The sequence below is a fragment of the Eleutherodactylus coqui genome, chromosome 7 (genome assembly GCF_035609145.1).
Source record: "Eleutherodactylus coqui strain aEleCoq1 chromosome 7, aEleCoq1.hap1, whole genome shotgun sequence".
NCBI lineage: Eukaryota > Metazoa > Chordata > Amphibia > Anura > Eleutherodactylidae > Eleutherodactylus > Eleutherodactylus coqui.
Window position 1 is genome coordinate 136,107,645 of NC_089843.1, and position 22,696 is coordinate 136,130,340.

Below are 22,696 nucleotides of genomic sequence, written 5' to 3' on the forward strand. Positions count from 1 at the left end.
AGACTATAGAACTCTCTGCCTAAATACGTGGTGAGGGTAGATTCTATAAAAGAGTTCAAGAGGGGCCTGGATGTCTTTCTTGAGTCATACAACATGTAGTCGAAACGTTGCCTTTTACTATATGGAGCAATAAAAGGATTTTATACTTTATTCTACACCTTTGATGCTGCCGCCTCTGCTTTACTACTATGTATTGACCCGGGATTGGAGGTCCATGATCCCATTGACTGGTGGCTGTGCATATACCTATCTCGCCCATCTGGGAAAGCTGTGTTTGAGTGCTGCCGGATCTCTATGCATTGGATGGTGTCAGGAAGGAATTTTTTTCCCCTAAGTGGGAAATACTTGCCTCTACATCATTATTTATTTTTTACCCTCCTCTTGATCAACATTGGGGGGTAATAGGCAGAACTGGATGGACATATGTCTTTTTTCAGCCTTACTATGTTACTATGCACGCCTGTCCAGACAGCTCTGATATCCTGCCCGGCCTAGTTTTCTCAGCAGTCCCAGACAGATGTGACAGATATACTCCAACCTATGAATTGGACAAACATACAAGTAATGTGAAATATGGGTATTTAGATAAAACCCGTAATGGTGGAACGTAGTTGGACTTGAGAACTGTTGGCAGTGTTGGCCTTGTACAGTCACACTTTTCTTCTGAATTTCTTCTGGCAGTGTTAAGTGGCATTTGGCCTTGCACAGAGACACTTTTCCTCAGAATTAAAAAGACTTTGACAGGAAAAAGTGGATTTTTATAATTGCACAACACTTCAGCATTATTACTTTACGTGTTTTTGAATATTTCTTATGAATTCTAATGAATAGTTCAAAGGGTCAAACAATCTCTCTGCTGGAGAAGCAATACCAAGGCAATTTACGTGTCTAAAAAGCAAACTTTGGTGAGATTTAAACCTATAATTTATCTACTCATGTGATGGCATAAGACATGTCTCAGCAGACTGAGCTAGCTTACTGGATGAATTCCGACTGTCTACAACACTCACTGCATGGCTGATCCTGTCCTCACTAATTGCCCTAATACACATCAGTAATTCATACATTCTCTTCTCTCACTTATTCTCCTAAGAGATGTGAGATTTCTGTCAGTTTTCGCCTGTTATTGAAGCCAAAAGGCAAAATTTAAACCATGCAATTTGTTTCAGTAACAGTTTCTGCTCAATATAGTGAAAATACCCGACGTAAATCGTATAAAATGGCCTGTCTTCTCCAGCTGATTTCGCATTGACAAAAAAAATGCACTTTAATGAATAGTCCTATAATCTTTACCTTCACGGTCAGTGCTACATTTCCACAGAAACTAACAGTTATAATTATATCTCTGTGCATCTGCTTGTAAAACTACTATACAATAAATGTATTTTACTTTCCGACTATGCATAATGAGAAAGATGTGCTATAGAACAAAGCAGACCGAAGAAGCAGCTTCTACCACAGAGAATGTAATGCATTTATAATCCTTGCTTTGAATTACTATATACTTTACATTACAATGATTCTTTCTCTCTATTTTTCGGTTTTAGGCCAGCTGCTACAGCAGTGATATCACTAGCATTTGGACGCTATATCCTAGAGCCCTTCTTTATTCAATGTGAAATACCAGACCTCGCTGTCAAATTAGTTACAGCTACTGGAATAAGTAAGCATCAACTTCATGTAACTTACTTTTGTTAGGAATGATTTCTACATCAGTGAACTCAGCAGGTTTGGTAAGATACCCAACGCATCTATGAATTTGTACTTCAAGCCAGTTTTCTACTCTTCTTATAGCTTTTTGCACTTGGTCAGTTGAGTTGATCAGCAGCGGGTACCGAAGTAATGGACATTAATGTGGTAAAAAAAAGGTCATCCCCATTCTAAGGGCATGTAAGAGTATACTGGGCACTGATGCATAATATGTAACTTGGCCGCCCACATATTTCGCATGTCACCGTACAATTGTAAAGTAAAGGACATGTGACATCATAAAATGGCTTCAAAAGACCTATTGTTTAAATCAAGCATTTGGGCTATATCAGAGGTGTAACTTGAAGCTGCTGGTCCCAGTGCAAAATCTGGAACTGAGCCCCCAACTATAAAACTTCATTGATAGTATTGGTTTACAATATGGAGAAAAGAGACTCTATGGGTCTAGGTGCGACCGCAACCTCTGCACCCCCTATACTTGCAGCCATCGGCTATATATATTTATTTATATAGTTTTGGTGATTTTTTTTGAACTTTTCATGTCACTATGTATATTTTTTAATGATCCCAATATCTTGCAATTTTCACTCTGGCCACTAAACCTAATAATATAATTTAATACTTTCTATCTCAATGAACTATAGATAAGTAGACATTAGATAACTTAATGAATTCTATGCTTCTATGGGAGAGTATTATGGGCATGTTCTGAGATCTGTGCAGAGGTCAGTGTACAGTGACAGGGAGGAGGTGAGCTGTGACTCTATTGTGAATGGTGGATCTTGTGTTATCTACATATAGGTACTATTTTTCAGCTTGCATGTGATGATAATGAAACGACGGCTGAAATGTTTTCTTTGCAGAAAACGGAGTGTAAAGGCCCATTTGTACACAACGATTATCACTCAAAAGATGTCTTTTGAGCGACGTTTGAGCAATAATCGTTCCATTTACAGAGCAAGGTGATCGCTCAAACGTTGAGCGATCACCTTGTGCTCCAAACAGGGGATACAGGAGACAAGCGGGGCTGCTTGTCTTCCGCATCTAGCTGTTCTCCTCACAGAGCGCCCGGCTGTTATACAGCTGAGCGCTCTGAGCGGAGGATGCAGAAGATGAGCTCTCTAAGCAGAGGATGCAGAAGACAAGCAGGGTGTCTCCGCTTGTCTTCTGCATTCAGCTGTTCTCTGCTCGGAGTGCTTGGCTGTTATACAGCCGAGCAATCTGAGCGGGGTATGAAGAACTTCGCATATCGATTACGTATAATCCAAAATATTACAAAATTATTTAATGAAAATCTCCCTTTTGAATCATTTACAACACTTCCAAGTTGACATCTACGTAAAACAGTTGGGGGTTTTCTGGGGCTCGAAAAAATATTTATAACTAAAGATGAGCGAACGTGTCCGTTACGGACACATCCGCACCCGGACACCGGCTTTGCCGAACACTGCAGTGTTCGCGCGTAAAGGTCCGGGTGCCGCCGGGGGGCGGGGAGATGCGCGGCGGCGCGGGCGGCAGTAGCGGGGAACAGGGGGGAGCCCTCTCTCTCTCCCTCTCCCCCCCACTCCCCGCCGCACCCCCCCGCGCTGCCACGGCGGCCCCCGAACTTTTTCGCCCGAACACTGAAGTGTTCGCAAAGTTCGGTGTTCGGGCGAAAAAGGGGCGGGGCCGAACGTGTTCGCTCATCTCTATTTATAACCATAGAATGTTGTTAAAGAAAGAAAAGTCATACCTACTTCAGTGGCACCCTGTCCAGCCCTGGACTCCCCACCGCACTGAACCTGGAAGACACCGGCTATGAGTATGTGCGGTTACGGTAATTGTGCATCTGACTGCTCAACCAAATACAGGCTTAAGCAGTCATGGCAGAATTACTATTGCAGCCTGTGATTGACTGAGCGGTGACATGAACCATGAACGGAATTTGGCCACAGCTGGCTACTTCTGGGTTTGGTGGGGACCGAGGCTGAAGCGCTGGATAGGTAGACAGTGTAGGAGGTGATTTTGACTTTTTTTCCTTATTTTACAACATTTCACGGCTGTAAAAACCAAAAAATAAAAAATTGAGTGCCGAAAAACCTGTTTGAGAGACTTAGCATACATAAAGATGTAGCAAATGTTTAACTTGACATTTAAATTCATTACGATTACTTGACTACAATGTATTACAATGGCTGTTAGTAGAGGCTACCACAATGTACTAGTCATGTTAATGACCGCTACATCTGTAGGTTTGGTAAAGACTAATAGAAGTTTTTGAATGCCATATTACAGCAATATAATATAAAAAATGGAAATTGTATAGTATTGCAATATGGTCATGTATGGGGGGGGGGGGGGGGGGGGGCTTTAAGAGAACAGTATGGCCACATAGAATTGTATGCTATTTATGGACAGGTGCATCTCTATATTTCCGGATTCTTCTTTCCCAGTTATAAGTTGCAGTTATATGTATTCTGTGCTGTCCTATCTACATCTAGCAGTGTGTTAATATTTTCTCTTTGCAATCATATTTTTCTCAAATTTCTAATAATGCTGTCTGCAAACCCCACGGAGACAGTTATCAGCAGCACTCTAATTGCTCTAATGAATCCCATTGCTTCTGTAAAAAATTGTAATGATAATTGTCATGACAACAATGACACAAATGCCTAATATGTAATCTCATTAAGACAATAGGTCATAGTGCACTACACATGAATGCATAATTAAATGCAAAATAAATATTTGCAAAGGATAGAACATTTTCATCGGGTGCATGCGATGGAATGACAGTGAATTAATTGCTAAACTGAATGCCAGTGCCTTCAAAATGTCAAGTATAGCAAATCTTCAGTTTTTGGAAACAAAAACTTATTTTACGTCTTTTTTCTAAACCTCCCATAAAAAAAGACAAAAAAACAAATTAGCAAGCCGACCACCTGTTATAAGTAAAGACTTATATGAACACATGGGTATTAGTAATTAAATGGTGGCTGAAATGCCAGATTGAGTTTTTGAGGTTAATTAATTTATTCATACTTCTTTATAAAAAAATGAGAAAACCGGAACATAGCAGATGTTGAAAAACATCAAGGTCACTGAGATCATAGGAGCGTGAGAAAAAAGCCCTACAGGCATAGCAGTGCTGCTTGTAAATTCATCACAAAGTGAGCCCTCAAAACGCTGTGTAGTAATGTAGACTGGTGTAAGTAATTATGGACAAACATATTGCCAGAGGGTGGAGTTGTCTTGTTTTTTTTCTTATCCTAGTAGTATAGAATGAAAAACAAACTTTGTTTGGATACGTTGCGACACACAAAACTATTATCATGAGGTGGTGTTACTTCTTCCTTCACATTACATTGCATCATCCTGAGTGTTACTTCTTGGAAGGGGTGTGACTCAGTGATTCACATCAATGTCTGTGCTGGGAGCTGTTTCATTGGAACCATGGTGGTTTTCAGGATTGCAGATCTTATTACATCTTTCCTGTAGATATTATATAATATAGTTTAGTATATGCCAAATGCAATGCAATGTCATTCCTTGCTGTGGGCTACATCAGTGTTTTCATGAAGACTGGTGTGGGCTTAGCTTCTCTCATGGAGTAGGTAGAGCAACAAATTGCACTGCATGGCATTTATTGAAGAACGATACATTATGTTTCAGCATATTATTTCTGACCTAAGGAAATCACAGTTGCAGGGGAGTAGAAAAATCTGGACCGCTATCACTGGCAAACTCCTTAAAACGTAACCTTTATTTAGACATTTATAAAAACTGAGGGGGAGCGGCTTTCAAACAAAGACAACCCAAACATGTATAATGCAGAGACAGGCACTCTGCGTGGTATCTGATTCAGTAATTGGTTACAAATTGCAAACACAACTAGTGTAATGCCGATTACTGAAATGAATAATACAAAAAAAGGTGGTGGTCTTTAAAATAGAGATGGGAAGGAAGAAACCAATGTTTAAATTCCCTGACCACTACAATCCCGCCTGTTCGCCCATAACTAACGTAAATTTAGGCCCGTCCACAATAATTAAGGACCCACAAAAATAAAGATGAATGATATAGAAATAGAAGGGGAAACAGATCCGCCAAAGGGATGCACCAGAAACGCGAATATAGAGTGGTTATAAGGCCCGGAAGAAATTTTTATTTTCTGGGTAACCCTTCAGTTTAAGTATCTGATTCACCATAAACCAGGTATGTAATAACTCATCTGGTGTAAAGCACAAGTCAGACCCAGGGCCCCAGGATGACTTAAAGTAAAAGGGCGATACCCTATCTAGGTTGCTGCTAGGCTCTGTCTTTATTATTTTGGGTTCCTTTACCTATACACTTTCTTATGATCTATGACCTAGGCCATATTGGGCCATAATTCTAGGTGCTCCTATTTAGTTCCTTGCATATTTTTCTGCACTAGGGAACTTTAGGAGGGTAGGTGTTTGGTATCTCATTTTTTATCACCAGCAATTTTTGCCAGGTGTATCTACACCTGTTAGGTGATTCTTGCAATAGGCAAGTGGATACTGACCCTAATCAGGGACCTTCATTCCTAGCAGTATAGGGTATCGCCCTTTACGTTTAATTTTTTTCCCTAGGTTATTTCTAGGAACTACCAACCTGCTTTGTACACCAGGCAGTTGAAATTAATAAATATCAAAAACCTCACTATTAGGTTCTGTCCTCACGTTTTAAGGAGTTTGCCATTATTTCTGACCTAAGTGATGAAAAAATCTAATGATCTGTTAAAAAAAATATATTTTTGCATCAAGAACTCTCGAAGAGAGAATGGCAAAGACTATTATTCTAGAAACAATGACAGAAACAAATGCTGAATTAATTCAATATCCTCTTACTGTAATCTGCATTTCTGAATTCTATAGGTGGTCGAATACATTAGACTGAAGTTGGTCGAATTTTCTGAATTAGGTGGAACCATTCAACAATCTGATGACCACTGTCTGATGGTCATTTGGCAGATATTGAGGGGAAAGGATTGGGCATGTTGGCTTTCAGCATGCCTAATCCTTTTGTTCTTAAGGAAGCATTTGGCTTACTCCTCTCTCCCTTTTGAGAACATATGCACATGCAACAAAACCAAGCATGCATGGAGGAAGATCAGGTAGATCAGCTATTGATAGCCTCCCCTGAAAAACTAAAAATATGCTACATTGCATACAAACTTTTGTATAAAAAACTAATTACGGTATATACATGGAAGGAAACATTAAGAAATCTCCGAAAGAGTTCACTGCACTTATCTAAATGTGCCATTTTCAGCATCATTTCACAATACATCTTTAGTGAGGTCAGAATCGTATTCTTCACACACAGACCTTTGAATGTCCTGCTAAAAATGGAGTTTCTCACAAAAGATGACAAATAAAAAATGTGTCATAATTCTTTGGAGCAATTTCCTGTATAAAACAAATTTTAATATATTTGTGCGGCAATGTGGCACTTAAAGAAATCACAAATAGTAACACCAAACTAAGGTCTTATACAGTTAATCTAAAATGTAATAACAGTTTAAATGAAATAGTTCTCAGGATCCTTTAAGTCTTCAGGGCAAAACTGAGTGGTCATCATGGGTTTAATAAAAGAAGATACATAGATATATTTTGTATGTCAAATTAAAGTATGTATCCTATGCAAATTAGCATGGCACCAGCGACTCAATTTCCATAGCCATGACCACGTGCTGCCTCTCAATAAATGTACCGTATTTTCCGGCATATAAGACGACGGGGAATATAAGACAACCCCCGACTTTTCGTCTTATATGCAGGGAATACAGTGTTAAAAAAAAAAAAAAATCAATACTCACCACCGGCGGCCCTGCTGCAGGCTTTTACTCCCTCGTGCACGCTGGCAGAGCATTGCTTTCTGCAAGCGGGCTTGAATGCCCCGCCTCCAGAAAGATAATGCTTTGATTGGCTAACTTAGTCTGGCGTTAGCCAATCACATCCATTCAATGACATCATGAATGGCTGTGATTGGCTAACACCAGACTAAGTTAGCCAATCATAGCATTAGCTTTCTGAAGGCGGGGCATTCAAGCCCCACTTGCAGAAAGCAATGCTCTGCCAGTATGCACGAGGGAGCGAGAGCCTGCAGCAGCGCCGCAGGGGGTGAGTATTGATTTTTATTTTTTTTTTGGGACATGTAGACCCGGCGTATAAGACGACCCCAGACTACAGAGCAGATTTTTTGGGGTTAAAAGGTCGTCTTATACGCTGGAAAATATGGTAATTATTATTATAATACATATCCATCTAGTAGCATATTGGACCTCTTCTGGGCTTCAGAATCTCAGCAATTTATGATAGCATAGATTATACTAAGTATTGAACTGTTGTGTAGGAATATTGGCCCTAACAGACAGGATAGCTTCTTGCAGTTGTGACAAAAATTAGACAGAGATACTGACATACTTTGAACAGCTGATATGAAGGCGTGAACAATTTATGCTCCTATGGCTAAATTCTGATCCCTATCAGCTTTGTGTAACAGAAATCTGGATTCATCTGACCAGGAAATATTTTTTTACTGCTCAGTAATCTAATTTTTGTGCTATTTTGCTCACTGGAGTCTTGTCTCCCTGTTTCTCTTAGATAGCAATGGCACTCAAACTGGTCATTTGCTGCCATAGGTAATCTGTGCCAAGGAACAATAATTGTATGTTTGGACACATCAATTGGAGCACCGACAATGTATTCAGCTGCAATTTGCTTGGCTGTGCATTCCCTGTTCATCAGAACGATTCCTGACAACCTTCTTTGACCCATTTTGTTGATGAGAAGTCTATGTCCATAGGATCCCTTTATGCTACATGTTATTCTTCAGTCATATCATTCTCAGTACACTCTCGACACCGTTGCAACAAGAAAACCCCCCAAGGCTGTCAGTCTTTGAAGTATTGACCCTGCTAGTGTAGCAATGATAACCATGCCTACTTCAAAGTCACTCAGATCACTCAATTAGCCATTGTAATGTTAATTCACACTTAGACCGGCTGCAGACGAACAAGACAGATTCCACATGCGGGAACCCGTAGCAGAATCCGGCTGTGACCCTGGTCAACAACCCCGTGTACCAGCAAAATCTGTATTTCGGATGACCATAGAGGCTCGTTGCCGGTTATGCGCAGTACAGATTTTTAAAAATATATATTTGTATTTCCCGCACCATCGCTAATTGCTGATTGGCTGCAAGTCAGATGGCCTACATTGACTTCAATGGAGGCCATCCATGCAGAGTCCGTAGCATGCTGTGATTTTTCCTCTGCTCGCAGGATACGCAATTCGTTTCCACAAGTGTGAAGGAAAAAAACGAAAGTACATACCTTTCAATACGTGCGATTTGCTGAGGACGCTAACTGCAGATTCCACAATACGAATCAGTTTGTGTGAAAGTGGCCTGAAAGGGATCCATTGGAAATTTACTCATTAGATTTTATATTGTACTTTGGGGTCATGTGTCTAATTACCAAACAGTTAAGCTCCAATTGCAAATGAGCAGGTGTTTGTAATAAGTAGCCAATGTAGATAGCACATTCGGGGGTTATCTTCAAGCCTCCAGGTGCCATAGCCACCCATCAGACCCACACAATAACATTGCGGAAATCCGATGGGTTACAGAGGGAGCCCCCTCCACCACTCATTTACATCTTGCAGTCGCATTGACCGTTCCATGTAAAGGGTTACATTTCTGTGATTGGTGGTTTCTCCAATCACTGTTGTTTAAACTAGTGCCAGCTGTGGTTAGACAGCAGAACCCCCTCTTCCTCCAGCAAGGTAAATCAGTGCTAGGCTTTCAATGTGGCACCATAAAAAGGAATAAAGCCCCTCAACATCTGCCATGAAAAGACGTATGGCTGGTTGGTAAAGGGTTAAGATATCTGAAGGACTTTCAAAGTAATAATTGCAATGAAAACTCAATTTGCTACCTAAATTCCTTTTTAAGTAGATGTATTATAAGGTAAAACACCTGGGGACAGCCAGCTAATCTTAGGAAATATACATAATAGCATAGAATGAGAGTGGGAGATGAATGGAAGAAATACTTATTAGTGGTCATAATCCTTTTGTAGCTAGGCACAGAAGTATTACCTCTGACTCACAGCATTGGTGAAACATGAAACTATGTGCTGCAATCTCTTTATGTTCTCAGAATAAATAACTTTTTCTATGATCCCAAGATATGACATCTTGTGTCAAAATGACCAGAGCACAACATATTCGCAGCTCCTTGACCTTCTAATATCCTCAGTATCCTTTACAGAGAAGCAAGTCACAATCTGATCTAATCTCGCTGAGCTCTTGGCAAAACGGAAGTAAACAGAAAGAAAAATGAAGCCCTCTGTACAAGCGCTGCTCTTGTAATGCAGCTTAGACAAGATATTGTTAATCCATATTTAAAAGGTCACTGGTACAGCCAAGCGGGGCGAGGAGCGAACCCCAACCTAACCGGTTTCACTGAGTAGAAGGCTATTTATGAGCTTACACCTGGCAAACATATTGCCTTGTGTATTCTTGAAGGGACATATTGCCAAAAAGATTTTTTCATACTTTAGTTGTTTTTTTTACTTTGCTTTTTTTTTTTCTAATTACAATATGTTATACTGATTTAATTTGCTTTATGCCTCTTTTTAAACTCCGGGAAGCAATATTGAAGTGCAACTCCTCTCTTCACAGCGAAAGATGCTTCACAGTTAAGTTAATGGATTCTCGAACAAGCTCCCCAGATAACTGTACAATAGTCCTGTCATCCTGTCATCAATCCTCTCTATTCTAGTGTTAATGTAATGATAACATCCGCTTCTCTATAGACTTAACACCAAATACTTTCGTAACCAGTCTTTAGTGGAGCCTTATTGGCCACTAGATGTCAGCACTTGTGATAACTACTATATTTCGGAATGCAGTCTAAAGCCCCATTTACACTGATACATGATCGCTCAAAAGTCCCTCAAACAATAGTTTGAGTGACAGTTTTTAGCAATCATCTTTGCATACTTTATAGTAGCTAATTAGCTGCTATAGAATATGCAGCCTGAGAGGGAAACAGCCACTAATAGAAGAATACAACTGTTTTGCCTATGCAAACAGCTATAATGTTCTTGGCTCTGACTGCCAGTGTCCCCACTGTGAATTCACAGCAGGATACAGACACAGAGAATCTTATCAGCGCAGCCAGCTGTTATAACAGCCTGCTCTGCTGATAACAGCTGATCGCTTAATTCTGGCAAGCTAGAAATCAGCAATCAGCAACTCCTGCACAAAAACTGCATGATGTCCCTGCATTTAGACAGAACGAGAGTCGCTCAAAAGACTGCTATGAGCAATTTTTGAGTGATTCTCGTTGTGTCTAAAAGGGCCTTTGCATGGCCAGACGTGACAAATCTGCACTTTAATTTTTTTTTAAACTCTACTCATATGCAGCCAACTAAAATAGTCATAGATTATCCAGAATTCGGAGGAAATTAAAATGCACCCTAAATGACTCAGATTTGCTTGTTTGTGCCAAAATGAGTGAAATATGTGGTCAAATTCACATGTAAATCCATATTATCAATAAATAACAAGAAAATAAATCATTGGTAGAATGTGCTGTCATTTTCCTACTTTAAGTGCAATAAATTTTGATGACAGAATTTTTGGTTTTGAGAACTCTTATGCTGTAATTAAATGTAGAGAAGCAAAGAAATGAGTAAATGAGCCCACACATATAATTAAGCGTGCTAAGATATTTACTTTTTAAAATACTGGCAGAAAGAAATGGATTCAGACCAGTATCAGAAAAAGTAATTCTGATGCCCAAGGCAAGGTTGGCAAAATGCACCAATTAGAGCTGGCTTACCATGCTAACCATTACTGCTTTCTCTAAATCTTCAAGTAGCGCTTTTTGCTCTTTGTTTGTTTTTAGGATATAGTATATTCTGCTCTGTGGGGTTTTAAATTGAAACTTGTGCACTTGGGAATGTTTTAATTTGACAGCCTTGCTCTCTTCTGTAGCCAAGAAGTGCGCCCAGGATCAGCTATGGTGCCCTGCAGCATGTATGGGATACTTTTCCAGGAGAACACGAAGGCGCTCCAATAGTTCTCTTTTTGTTTGCATTTTCTTGCTTGATATTAAGTGAACAAAGGACTTGCTGTTAAAGAAAACACAGGAACTTCAATACTGCCTCTTCAAACACCTTACAGAACCACAACTATTAACTATAGAGTCTCCCAAGAAACGTATACACGCTGTATCAGTTTATAATTCACTATTTCACTGGGGAAGGTAAATCAAAACTGATGCAATGGAAAACCCGCTTAGGTGCCCATAACAACCAATCAGATTCAACCTCAAGAAAAGGAAAGCAAAGACCTGATTGGTTGCAATGGGCAAGTAAGGCAGTTTTCATCTGCCCAGGTTTTTTAATTTATCTCCCCCACTTAATTTTCACTCCTTTTTAGGCTTATCTGATTAGAAATAAGACTTGAACTAAGATTTGAACAAAGGAAACTTATCCTTAAGTGCTCCTGGAAGTTTAAAAACACAGTTAAAGTGCAAAAGACTGTTTTGGACAGTGTTTCAATTAAATCCACATATGTAACTCACTATCACTTGAATCGGAGGAACTAGAGATAAGTTTCCAGCAGATGGAACCATTCAGAATGTTGACAAGAAGTGTTTCAGAAGATTGTGGACATCAATGAGCCCCACAGAGCAAGAAGGATTGAAAGAAAAGCATGTCAATAGTCCAAGAAAAGCTGTGCATCAAGTAGGGGAAAGAGGAATTTCAAAATCGACTGTCCATTGCTTTTTAAAGCACTGTTATTGGAAGATTTAAATTCCATGAATAATCCATGATCTCGAAGACGATGATCCAGACCAGAAAGTGCAGTTTTACGAGTGGTATTTGGCAAGATGTGCGAAGGATGCAGTTTTCAAGAAAGATTGTTTAAAGTGATGAAGCTACATTTAAATTAAATGACACCATTGTACTTACCGGGGCCTGAGAATCCACATATTGTGGAGGAACATCAGGTTAATTTACCAGGAGTTACAGACTGGTGCAGTTTATGAACAAAGGGATTCATTGGATCATTCTTTTTTTATGCTACTGTGATTGGTGCCGTTTACTTGAACTTGCTGCAATCTGTTATGCCACACAATCAAGAGGACTTCGAGGTTTAGGAGTTTTATTTCCGATAAGATGGATCATCCTTCACACTAACATCATGATGTAAGGGTCTACCTTGATGACAATCTGTGAAACAGATGGATTGGACGAAGAGGAACAGTAGAATACACTGTGCGCTCACCGGACCTCACGCCACTAGATTTATGTCTTTATGAGGATACTTAAAAGATAAAGTTTATTGCAAAGAAGGGTGGCCTCTGAACAAGCATGTGCACATATATAAATGAAATGATGTTTGATTCCATTGCTTCATGTTATCTGCAGTGCCAGGACCAGAATGGTCATCAGTTTGAAAACAGGCATGACAAAAAGACAAAAATGATTAGACAGACCGCACACTCTGCGCTGCCCGGAAAGAGCTTATAACAGCTGATTACATTGTCTCAGCTGTCAGCCCCTATGGCAGATCAAAGGGAATGTAATCAGGGAACAGCGGGTGATCTGTTCCCTGAATACAGCTCCAGAGGGCTCACATGCTACTAATTGGTACTAATAGGCATTAGTACCAAGTAGCAGTTTATGCAAAATGATCACATCTTTCCTTAACATATATGTGTCTGAGATAGGGTAATTAGATTGTATGGTAAGCCATAAACATAAGAAAAGTATCATCCAGAATGCTTCCTAACAATCATATGAAAGTTCTGGCTAATGTGCCAAAGTATAAGGGAGTGGGCTTGCAAAAAGTGACAAATGATTGATTTGAAGGGAAATGACTGATCCAGTCATGCTATACACTTGCATTTTCAGATGATAGTGGTTGAAAAATCCCACCTGAAAGATTAAGTAGGCAATGAATCAGAAAATAACCTCAGCGGTCCAGAAGGCAAGCCATAGGCTGGTAGTGAATAGATAAGTCACTTACTTCACTAGGGTGTCTCAGATGAGAACACCCCTTAATCCTGGTAGACAGTCAATCACAGGATGGTTCCACAGTAATCCAGCAGGATGGGATTTCAATATTGTTTATTAAGTTAAAGTGTTCATCTTAAATAGCTATGTAAAGACAAACAATAGTTTACAAACACATCCACTGGTGAGCAACGCGTTTCAGTGTTATTTTAACACCTTTATCAAGCCTCCCACATGACAAATTGCACTTTTTGAAAACAATAATCTATCATTGGCCATTGTGATTATTTGTGTATAATTTTTAAACAATCATCGCCCAAAATGCCTAAAATTAGCCATTCCAGATAACATTTATCTTATCTACAGCATATGGGCAGTTAAGCCCTACTGGTGCCAACAATTGATATAAGTGATGACTATCTCTGTACAGCACTGCAGAATACGTCAGTGATAGGCAAGCATGAGGAAATTACTAATAATATGTCGGTAAAGAGTGGCTTTACAGTCACCACTGATGTACGGTGTTTTCCCACATTTCTTTAAAAATTGGCAATGAATAACGCCAGCTGAGATCTGCATTTATTCAGAGGGCGCGTTGCGTTGGTGAGTACAACAAACATTACAGTTCCGAGAAAAGTGTAGCATGCAGATATTTTGATAGTTGCCATTCATGACCCAAACTGAGCCAGTCACTTGTATTTGTTATGGTTTATTAGTTTAGTCAACCTCTGTTGACACATTGGAATGACGTTTAGCAGCTTCTGACTCAGATGTGTAGTGCTTAGTCCGTTTGTATTGAGATTACATCAGGGTAGTTCATACAAAATAATCACTCTACTCCCTTTTCAGTAGTTCAGACGATAGTCATATCTTCTTATTTCAATGGGTACCGTACGTTCATATGAAAATACTTACGGAAACTGACTAGTGCTAAGGTTGAACTCACCTATATAGGGGTGCACACCACTTTCCCCATGCGTGATGATGTGCATCAGGCACTTGTTTAAATGCATTGGCAATTATGCAAATGATCTTATTATACTTTCTGTTAGTCCATACATTACTTACAAAAAATATTTTGATACTGGAGGTTTCATTAAGACCTTTTAGTTGCATAGCATTTAAACTAGTGCCCATTCCACGACATCATGTATAAGGCATAGCATGACTGGGGGTCTGTGTTTGTGAGTTGGACCTCAGCACTAGCCAGTTTCTGTAAGTATATTCCTATATGAATGGCATTACCCACTGGAATAAAAAGATAAGAAGAAATTCCTATAATTTGAACTACCGAAAAGTGAGTAGTGTGATTATTTCCTATGTGCTACTTAGATATAACCTGAATACAAACTGATAACTATTGCTGAACACAAGGAGAATGACTCTTGGAAGCAGGTGCGGAGAGTTGCTAATTAAGTCTTTTGCTCTTTACTATATAGTGTGGCCAGATGTATAGTGTTCATGTCCTGGTGACTAGTGTGCAGTTTTCTTTGTCGTATAATCCAGAACTGCGATATAAAGTTTTGGTAATCCTAACTCTAGGGTACAGTAAAAAAAGAGTTCTGTGGTCACTTATAGGCCTTTAGGATCCAATGGCAAATATATATGCCTAACTTTTGTGTATTGATATAGAACAACCTCTACTATGGTTACTTCATTAATTTTGTTTGGTTGTAAACACACTGAACCTGTACTCAATAAACAAGTAATATGCCATTTTTATATATTTTAAATAAATTACCATAATCTAGCTGACTCACATCTTATACTACAAAGAGTGAAAAAAGCAGGCTGTTACAGCTGTGGCAGAGGAGAATGCTTTGTCTAGTATATGGGGTCGGCGCTGCTGCCACCGGCCCCACTGAGCGCATATAGAGAAGAACAGGAATCGCAGATCGCAGATAGGTGCGATCTGCGATTTCTGTTCTATAATTAATCGGACGAGCGCATAAAAAGCGCTCATGTGTCCGATACCATTGCAAAGCAATGATTCTATAAAATCGCCGGACGCATGCGCATGCACAAATCGCATGAAAAAATGCCCGTCTGACCGAGGCCTTAGGGAGTATAAAAAAGAAAGAACAGGTGATAAGGAGGGCTACAATGGGGGGAAAGTGAAGTGTGTTACAATATCCAACCGAACATCTTCTCTTTTTGTTTCTTATTCCTCTCTCGCCTTTCTTTCCCTCCTTTCCTCATCAGAGAAGAAAAAAGAAAGCATGATATATTGAGATTAAACTAGGATAGGTTAACTTCTTATTTATATAATATAAGAAAAAATCAAATCAAGATAACCAAGTAAAAAGAAGCAGTCATTCCAGGCATCTCGCTTATGCAGGGCCATTCTTGAAGGCATTACTAAAAAGTTACCCAGAGAAGAGAATGATAAATACCTAGTATAGGTAGACATAGTTGGACACCCGAAAACAATGAAGAAATAAACATAGTCTGTCTCATTGATATGCCCTAAATTCTGATGTCTCTAAATAATATCCTAAGCTCTTGCTCACAACCTGAAGGTTGCAATTTCAATCCTTGCATGGTTCAGGTAGACGGCTCAAGGTTGACTCATCCTTCCGAGGTTGATAAAATGAGTACCCAACTTGATGGGGGTAAGAAATAAATTACTTGAAAGCGCTGCGGAATAAGTTGGCACTATGCAAATCACAAGAATTGCTTTTAATTTTTTTTACTACTGGGTGAATCCAGGCTATTGGCTGACCATTTCTAAGTGCCTATAGAATTAATTCTGCATCACCCTCTATGTTTTTGTTTATTATTTTCTGTCTGCTTGTGATCTGGGGTTCATATAGATTGATATATATATATATATATAGATTGATTCTTCTGTAAATTTAGGATGATGGAAGAAATCTAAGATTCTGGTTGCTACAACAGACATGTGATATAATAAGCAACTGGGCAAAGCTAAGCCACCAGTGTGTTTCTTTCTGATCAACATGGATTTAGCTACTCAGGAAGGTTTGTTAGCCCATATAAATGCAGAAAATAATGCAGAGAGTTTTACAAGAAAGGGTCTGAGAAGGACAGAGGGGAGTAATATATATGGTTTTATACTGTGTGCAGGAATGGTAATTACACCACTATGCTATCTATCTATCTATCTATCTATCTCATATCTATCTATCTATCTATCTATCTATCTATCTATCTATCTATCTATCTATCTATCTAATCTAATCTATCATCCTCATCCTATAAATCTAGCCAGAATGAATTCTCATAAAGGACTATTATCAAATTATTGTATTCGCATTATAGTTACTGTAATGCTAAAAGGGTTCTAATGCTATTCTTTTTCCTTGTCTGTTTCCTTTAGCCATTGTAATGGTCCTGAACAGTATGAGTGTTAGCTGGAGTGCTCGGATTCAAATATTCTTGACCTTTTGCAAGCTTATAGCAATTCTGATAATTATAGTCCCTGGAGTTATGCAGTTAATTAAAGGTAAGCACTAACATTTTTGTAACAATTATTGTACAGTATGTGTACTTCTGTTAAAGTCTGCCAGGTAGTATATGCACTGTATAGAAATCATCATCTTTTCTCTAAAATCAAAAATATAACAAATAAGACATATAATGTACAATTCTCATAGAGTGCTCTAACCACAAACTATTTACCATATGTATTTTATAGTATTACATAGGAACAGTGGGGTAAACTGACAATGCTCATTGGATAGAAAATGTATGTTCATCTTTGAAGATCATTTTGTTAATTGCTATAAGTATTGACTCAACAATTGAAAATAGTCTGTAAATGTATAGATAAAGTCAGTATGGAACTGAATTACATTGTATCTACAGCAGGAAACCATTCTGAGGGCCCACCTTTTATCCATACAGAACATGTGCAATTTCACTTTAAGGGCGCCCACCCACTGGCGTTTTTTTTCCCTGCGAAATTCGCAGCATTTTTTTCTCTGCAGGGGTCTATGGGACTTGTAATGTTAAAATCGCGATCGCGCAAAATCGCGATTTCGCGGTAAATTGCGATTTTGCGCGATCGCGATTTTAACATTACAAGTCCCATAGACCCCTGCAGAGAAAAAAATGCTGCGAATTTCACAGGGAAAAAAAACGCCAGTGGGTGGGCGCCCTAAGGGCTCAGTCACACAGGTGCATTGGCACCCGTACACCGGCGCTGATGCACCCATGTGACTGATCCCTCACTGCAGGAAGAAGACAGCCGTACTTTAAGACGGATGTCTCTCTGCCGCGCTGAAGAAAGAACACATGACCGGCAATGAAGCCGGTCACATGTTCTTTCTCCCGGCGCTGCAGAGAGACGTCCGTCTTGAGGTACAGGCGCCTTCCTCCTGCAGTAACACGGGCGCCGATGCGCCCTTGTGACTGAGCCCTAAAAGAGTTTTCATCATCAAATCGTCCCAGATCCTACTTCCAGCAACCCTAACAAACTGTATATTCTGAGAGAGACCCAGCCAGCCATGCTTTTTTACTGCATCAACCATGTAGTTTTACATGGTAACCATTCAGATAAATGGCCATCCATGTAATAGAGTAGGACATAGGAGATTTTCTTCATAAGTGCATCATACACTTTTTTTGTCAGCGATGCACAGTCATACCATCAAGATACAAACGACCACTTGTCTGTGAGTGACTGAGTGAGTTACATGCTCCAACCCTGATGACATGACGGTGAGGTCATCACCGGTCCTTCATTCCAGCCACTATGTCACCTCATGGACCATCTGAATCACCGGAGCTCTGAGGTTCTCCCCTGATGACATGATGGTGACTTCATCACAGGTCCTTCAATATTTTTACCAACTCCAACCATCATCACAGGTCCTTCAGGGAGTTACATGTGATGATGTCATCCACTATAGTATAAGTGGCACATTGTGCCACCAGAAACACTTGTACTATAAATAATACTAATAACTAGTATAATTATAAAGTCTAAGAAGATACTTATGAATACACTCAACAGAACCTAGTATTACATAATTGTCTTCAGAAATGACCTCATATAAGATTAGCATCTGTTGGACCTTTGAGCCCATTGGACGTTCTTTTAGTGGGCCACTATTTCTTCAACTAAAGGGTTTATCCACTCACAAACAATCCCCTTAATATGAGAACTGCTATAGTAAACGCTGATTTTTCCATGGAAATTTGCAGTTAGCTGTTGTCTTCCCTCCTAAAGCGCTGACTACAGGAGAGATGTAGAGTATGTTCATATGGAGGAGTTCCACCTATACAAATCACAGCAAAATCCAGCTCAGAAAATCGTATTTCTGCATCAAGAACTAATATGTTACTTCTTGACACTGAAACAAGTGGAAATATGTTGGAATTCAGCATGCAGATTTTGCCCATTGACGGGCCTGAATCTGTGCACGCATCTGCGGCAGAATGTTGTGGATTTTGCAGCAGTTTTAACCCTTTCCAATCCACTGTCTGACATCTAAAGACTTTCTGAATAAAGGCTGTACAGCTCTGATGTCGGAAGACGTCCGGCAGGGTATTCTTACTGTATATAACTGGCATCTCTGTTGTCGGGGCCTCTCCAGCATGTCACATATCGCAGAACTGACTCTAGCCAGAAGATGACACCATTGTATAATGGTAGAAAGAAAAAGCCCCCTAGGAAATCCTGAATCCAAAATTGGATTGCAAAGGGTTAAGAGTCGAAATTCACATGGAAAATTCCGCTGTGTGAACATACCCATATAGTTACATGTTGCCATTCAAGTGAATTCCGGTATATGCAAAATATGCAGAAATTGGGCCCGGAACAGCAAGAGCTGATACTTGTTAGTAATTCTCCGCTTTGGCTTATATGCCCTATAAAGCCATCATTTGCTTCAAAATGTAATCAAATAACCCCATAAAACTCTGCCAAGTGTAAGTCTACAAAAACTGGCATCAAGAAACTTAGGGAAATAAACATATAACATAATATTGCAAAATGTGTTATAAAGTTACTCACAGATGTTATTACTATAGACAGCTGTGCGCCTGAATAACATGTGCAAATGTCAGAGGAAAACACGTACAACGCTGTGTTAATGAGTGTTAGAAATTCTTGGCAGTATAACGCTATTTGATAATATATGAGTGCGATATATTACAATGAAAAATAGCCAGCCTTGGCAAGGTTAGTGACATGCTTGGGAGCCTACAGATGTATCCCCTGTCATAATCATGCACTTTGATTACATTTTATGTAACAAGTACCTAGTTCTCAAAGAAACTCAATGTCAGGATTGCTAACAAAGTGTGATCTTATGTGAAATTCTGAAATGTGGTGATGATTTATATATTAACGTATGCATCTAAATGTACAATTTAAGTCTTCACTGCTGCAAGTATTTCAGAAACAATGTGAAATAATAGGGTGCATTAGTATATTCGTATCATGTAATGGGTAGACCCACAATGTGAGACTCCTAGTTTGTGTGCTGGGATTTTATATATGCCTTTACATTTCTCATTATTGGTATACAATAATGAGAATCTCATATATTGGTATCTCAGTACTGGTTTACAGGTATTGCTTATTGACTAACATTTCTGTATACATGTAAAAACTATGTATGTGTGTTAAGACGAAGATGCCATCCTTAGGAATAAGAGATAATGGTCCCTTGCAATAATGCAAGAGGTCTTTGTAATGCATAAAATCCCTTATAGTTAGAGTTTAGACACATGGGCGTGTTTTTGTCCAGTTTTGTGGGCGTGATTTCAATAGTTTTGTTTTCACAGGATTCTTGCTCATTAATACCACTTGTGAGAAAAGTTAGGACTTGCCCTAGCTTTCTTACATGTAGTTAATACATCATCCAAGAAAGTTAGAGCAGGACCTATCTTCCCCCTTTTTTTTTCAAACTCGCGTGCAATAGTGCGAAGTTTGAATAAGCTAAAGCGTATTAGCGCATGCACCCATCTGTTTAAAGGGGTTGTCCCGCGCTGAAACAGGTTTTTTTTTTTTTTCAATAGCCCCCCGTTCGGCGCGAGACAAACCCGATGCAGGGGTTAAAAAAGAAAACCGCATAGTGCTTACCTGAATCCCCGCTCTCCGTTGACTTCTTACTTACCTGGTGAAGATGGCCGCCGGGATCTTCACCCTCGGTGGACCGCAGGGCTTCTGTGCGCTCCATTGCCGATTCCAGCCTCCTGATTGGCTGGAATCGGCACGTGACGGGGCGGAGCTACGAGGAGCCGCTCTCCGGCACGAGCGGCCCCATTCAGAAAAGAAGAAGACCGGACTGCGCAAGCGCGTCTAATCCGGCGATTAGACGCTGAAAATTAGACGGCACCATGGAGACGAGGATGCTAGCAACGGAACAGGTAAGTGAATAACTTCTGTATGGCTCATAATTAATGCACAATGTACATTACAAAGTGCATTAATATGGCCATACAGAAGTGTATACCCCCACTTGCTTTTGCGGGACAACCCCTTTAAGCCCTTAAGGTATCTTCACACAGGGCGATTATTGTCGGAATAATCACTGGAAACAGTCCTGTAGAAATGGCCAACGACAGGTTGGTTTCTAGCAGAACCAAAAACCAAGCGGCTATCGGCCCATGGAAACAGGAGTCGCTTAATCTTGGGCAGGTGGGCAGAAGAGATCTCTGGCCCATTCAACCTCCATTCACAGAACTACTATTGCTCTTGTGTAAAAGCTCAAGCGTAATAGTTGCTGAGACAGCTGTCAAGCACTAATGCACCCAACAATCGTCCGATGAAAAGGGACCTTTAGTTGGAGATTTCCTTCACTGTGTTAATACATTGAAACCTTGACCAAAATTAGCACATCTTGAATTTAGTTGGATACTTCCATCACAGAACACAAAACTTGCAATTAAATTGCAATAGCACAGTAGCGCAAATTTTCAAGGCTGTGCGCTTTACAGAATGATTCCTTTCTATTCCATAATAGTTGAGGGAAACATTTCCCCAATGGTGGCAGTTAGATGTCCTTGTTACATGGCAGATGATCAAAAGTTAATTGCCCATTTAAAGGTCTTGTCTTTACTTGGCCATTCCTTTTCTGATATCAGTCACCCCAGCAGTAAATTGAACTCTGTAGGTCAGTTTCTGAAACAACCACTCATTTCTCCTGCACAGCAGCTATAGAATTACGTGGTGACAATTTGAATGAATAAATGACCATGACAAGTCTTCTACTGGGAATATAATCTTTGTTAAGGTAGCCATTAGAGATGAGCGAACACCAAAATGTTCGGGTGTTCGTTATTCGTAACGAACTTCCCGTGATGCTCGAGGGTTCGTTTCGAACAACGAACCCCATTGAAGTCAATGGGCGACCAGAACATTTTTGTATTTCGCCGATGCTCGCTAAGGTTTTCATGTGTGAAAATCTGGGCAATTCAGGAAAGTGATGGGAATGACACAGTGACGGATAGGGCAGGCGAGGGGCTACATGTTGGGCTGCATCCTAAGTTCACAGGTCCCACTATTAAGCCACAATAGCGGCAAGAGTGGGCCCCCCCCCCCCTCCCAACAACTTTTACTTCTGAAAAGCGCTCATTAGCATGGCATACCTTTGCTAAGCACCACACTACCTCCAACAAAGCACAATCACTGCCTGCATGACACTCCACTGACACTTCTCCTGGGTTACATGCTGACCAACCGCCCCCCCTCCCCCCCACAGCGCACACCAAAGTGTCCCTGGGCAGCCTTCAGCTGCCCTCATGCCACACCACGCTCATGTCTATTTAGAATTGCGTCTGCCATGACGAGGGACCGCAGGCACACACTGCAGAGGTTGGCACGGCTAGGCAGCGACCCTCTTTAAAAGTGGCGGAGCGATAGCCCACAATGCTGTACAGAAGCAATGAGAAATAGAATCCTGTGCCACCGCCATCAGGAGCTGCACACGTGGGCATAGCAATGGGGAACCTATGTGCCACACACTATTCATT

At 40.1% G+C, this 22,696-nt stretch overlaps 1 protein-coding gene across 1 annotated transcript in view; it reads left to right on the forward strand.

The window, feature by feature from the left end:
* Positions 1-22,696, forward strand: part of SLC7A11 (solute carrier family 7 member 11) — a 220,235-nt gene that overhangs the window by 29,370 nt on the left and 168,169 nt on the right. The window contains exons 3-4 of the mRNA XM_066573742.1: positions 1,548-1,663; positions 17,091-17,216. Of these exons, the coding sequence (XP_066429839.1) occupies positions 1,548-1,663; positions 17,091-17,216 (242 nt within the window). The remainder of the gene's footprint in view (positions 1-1,547; positions 1,664-17,090; positions 17,217-22,696) is intronic.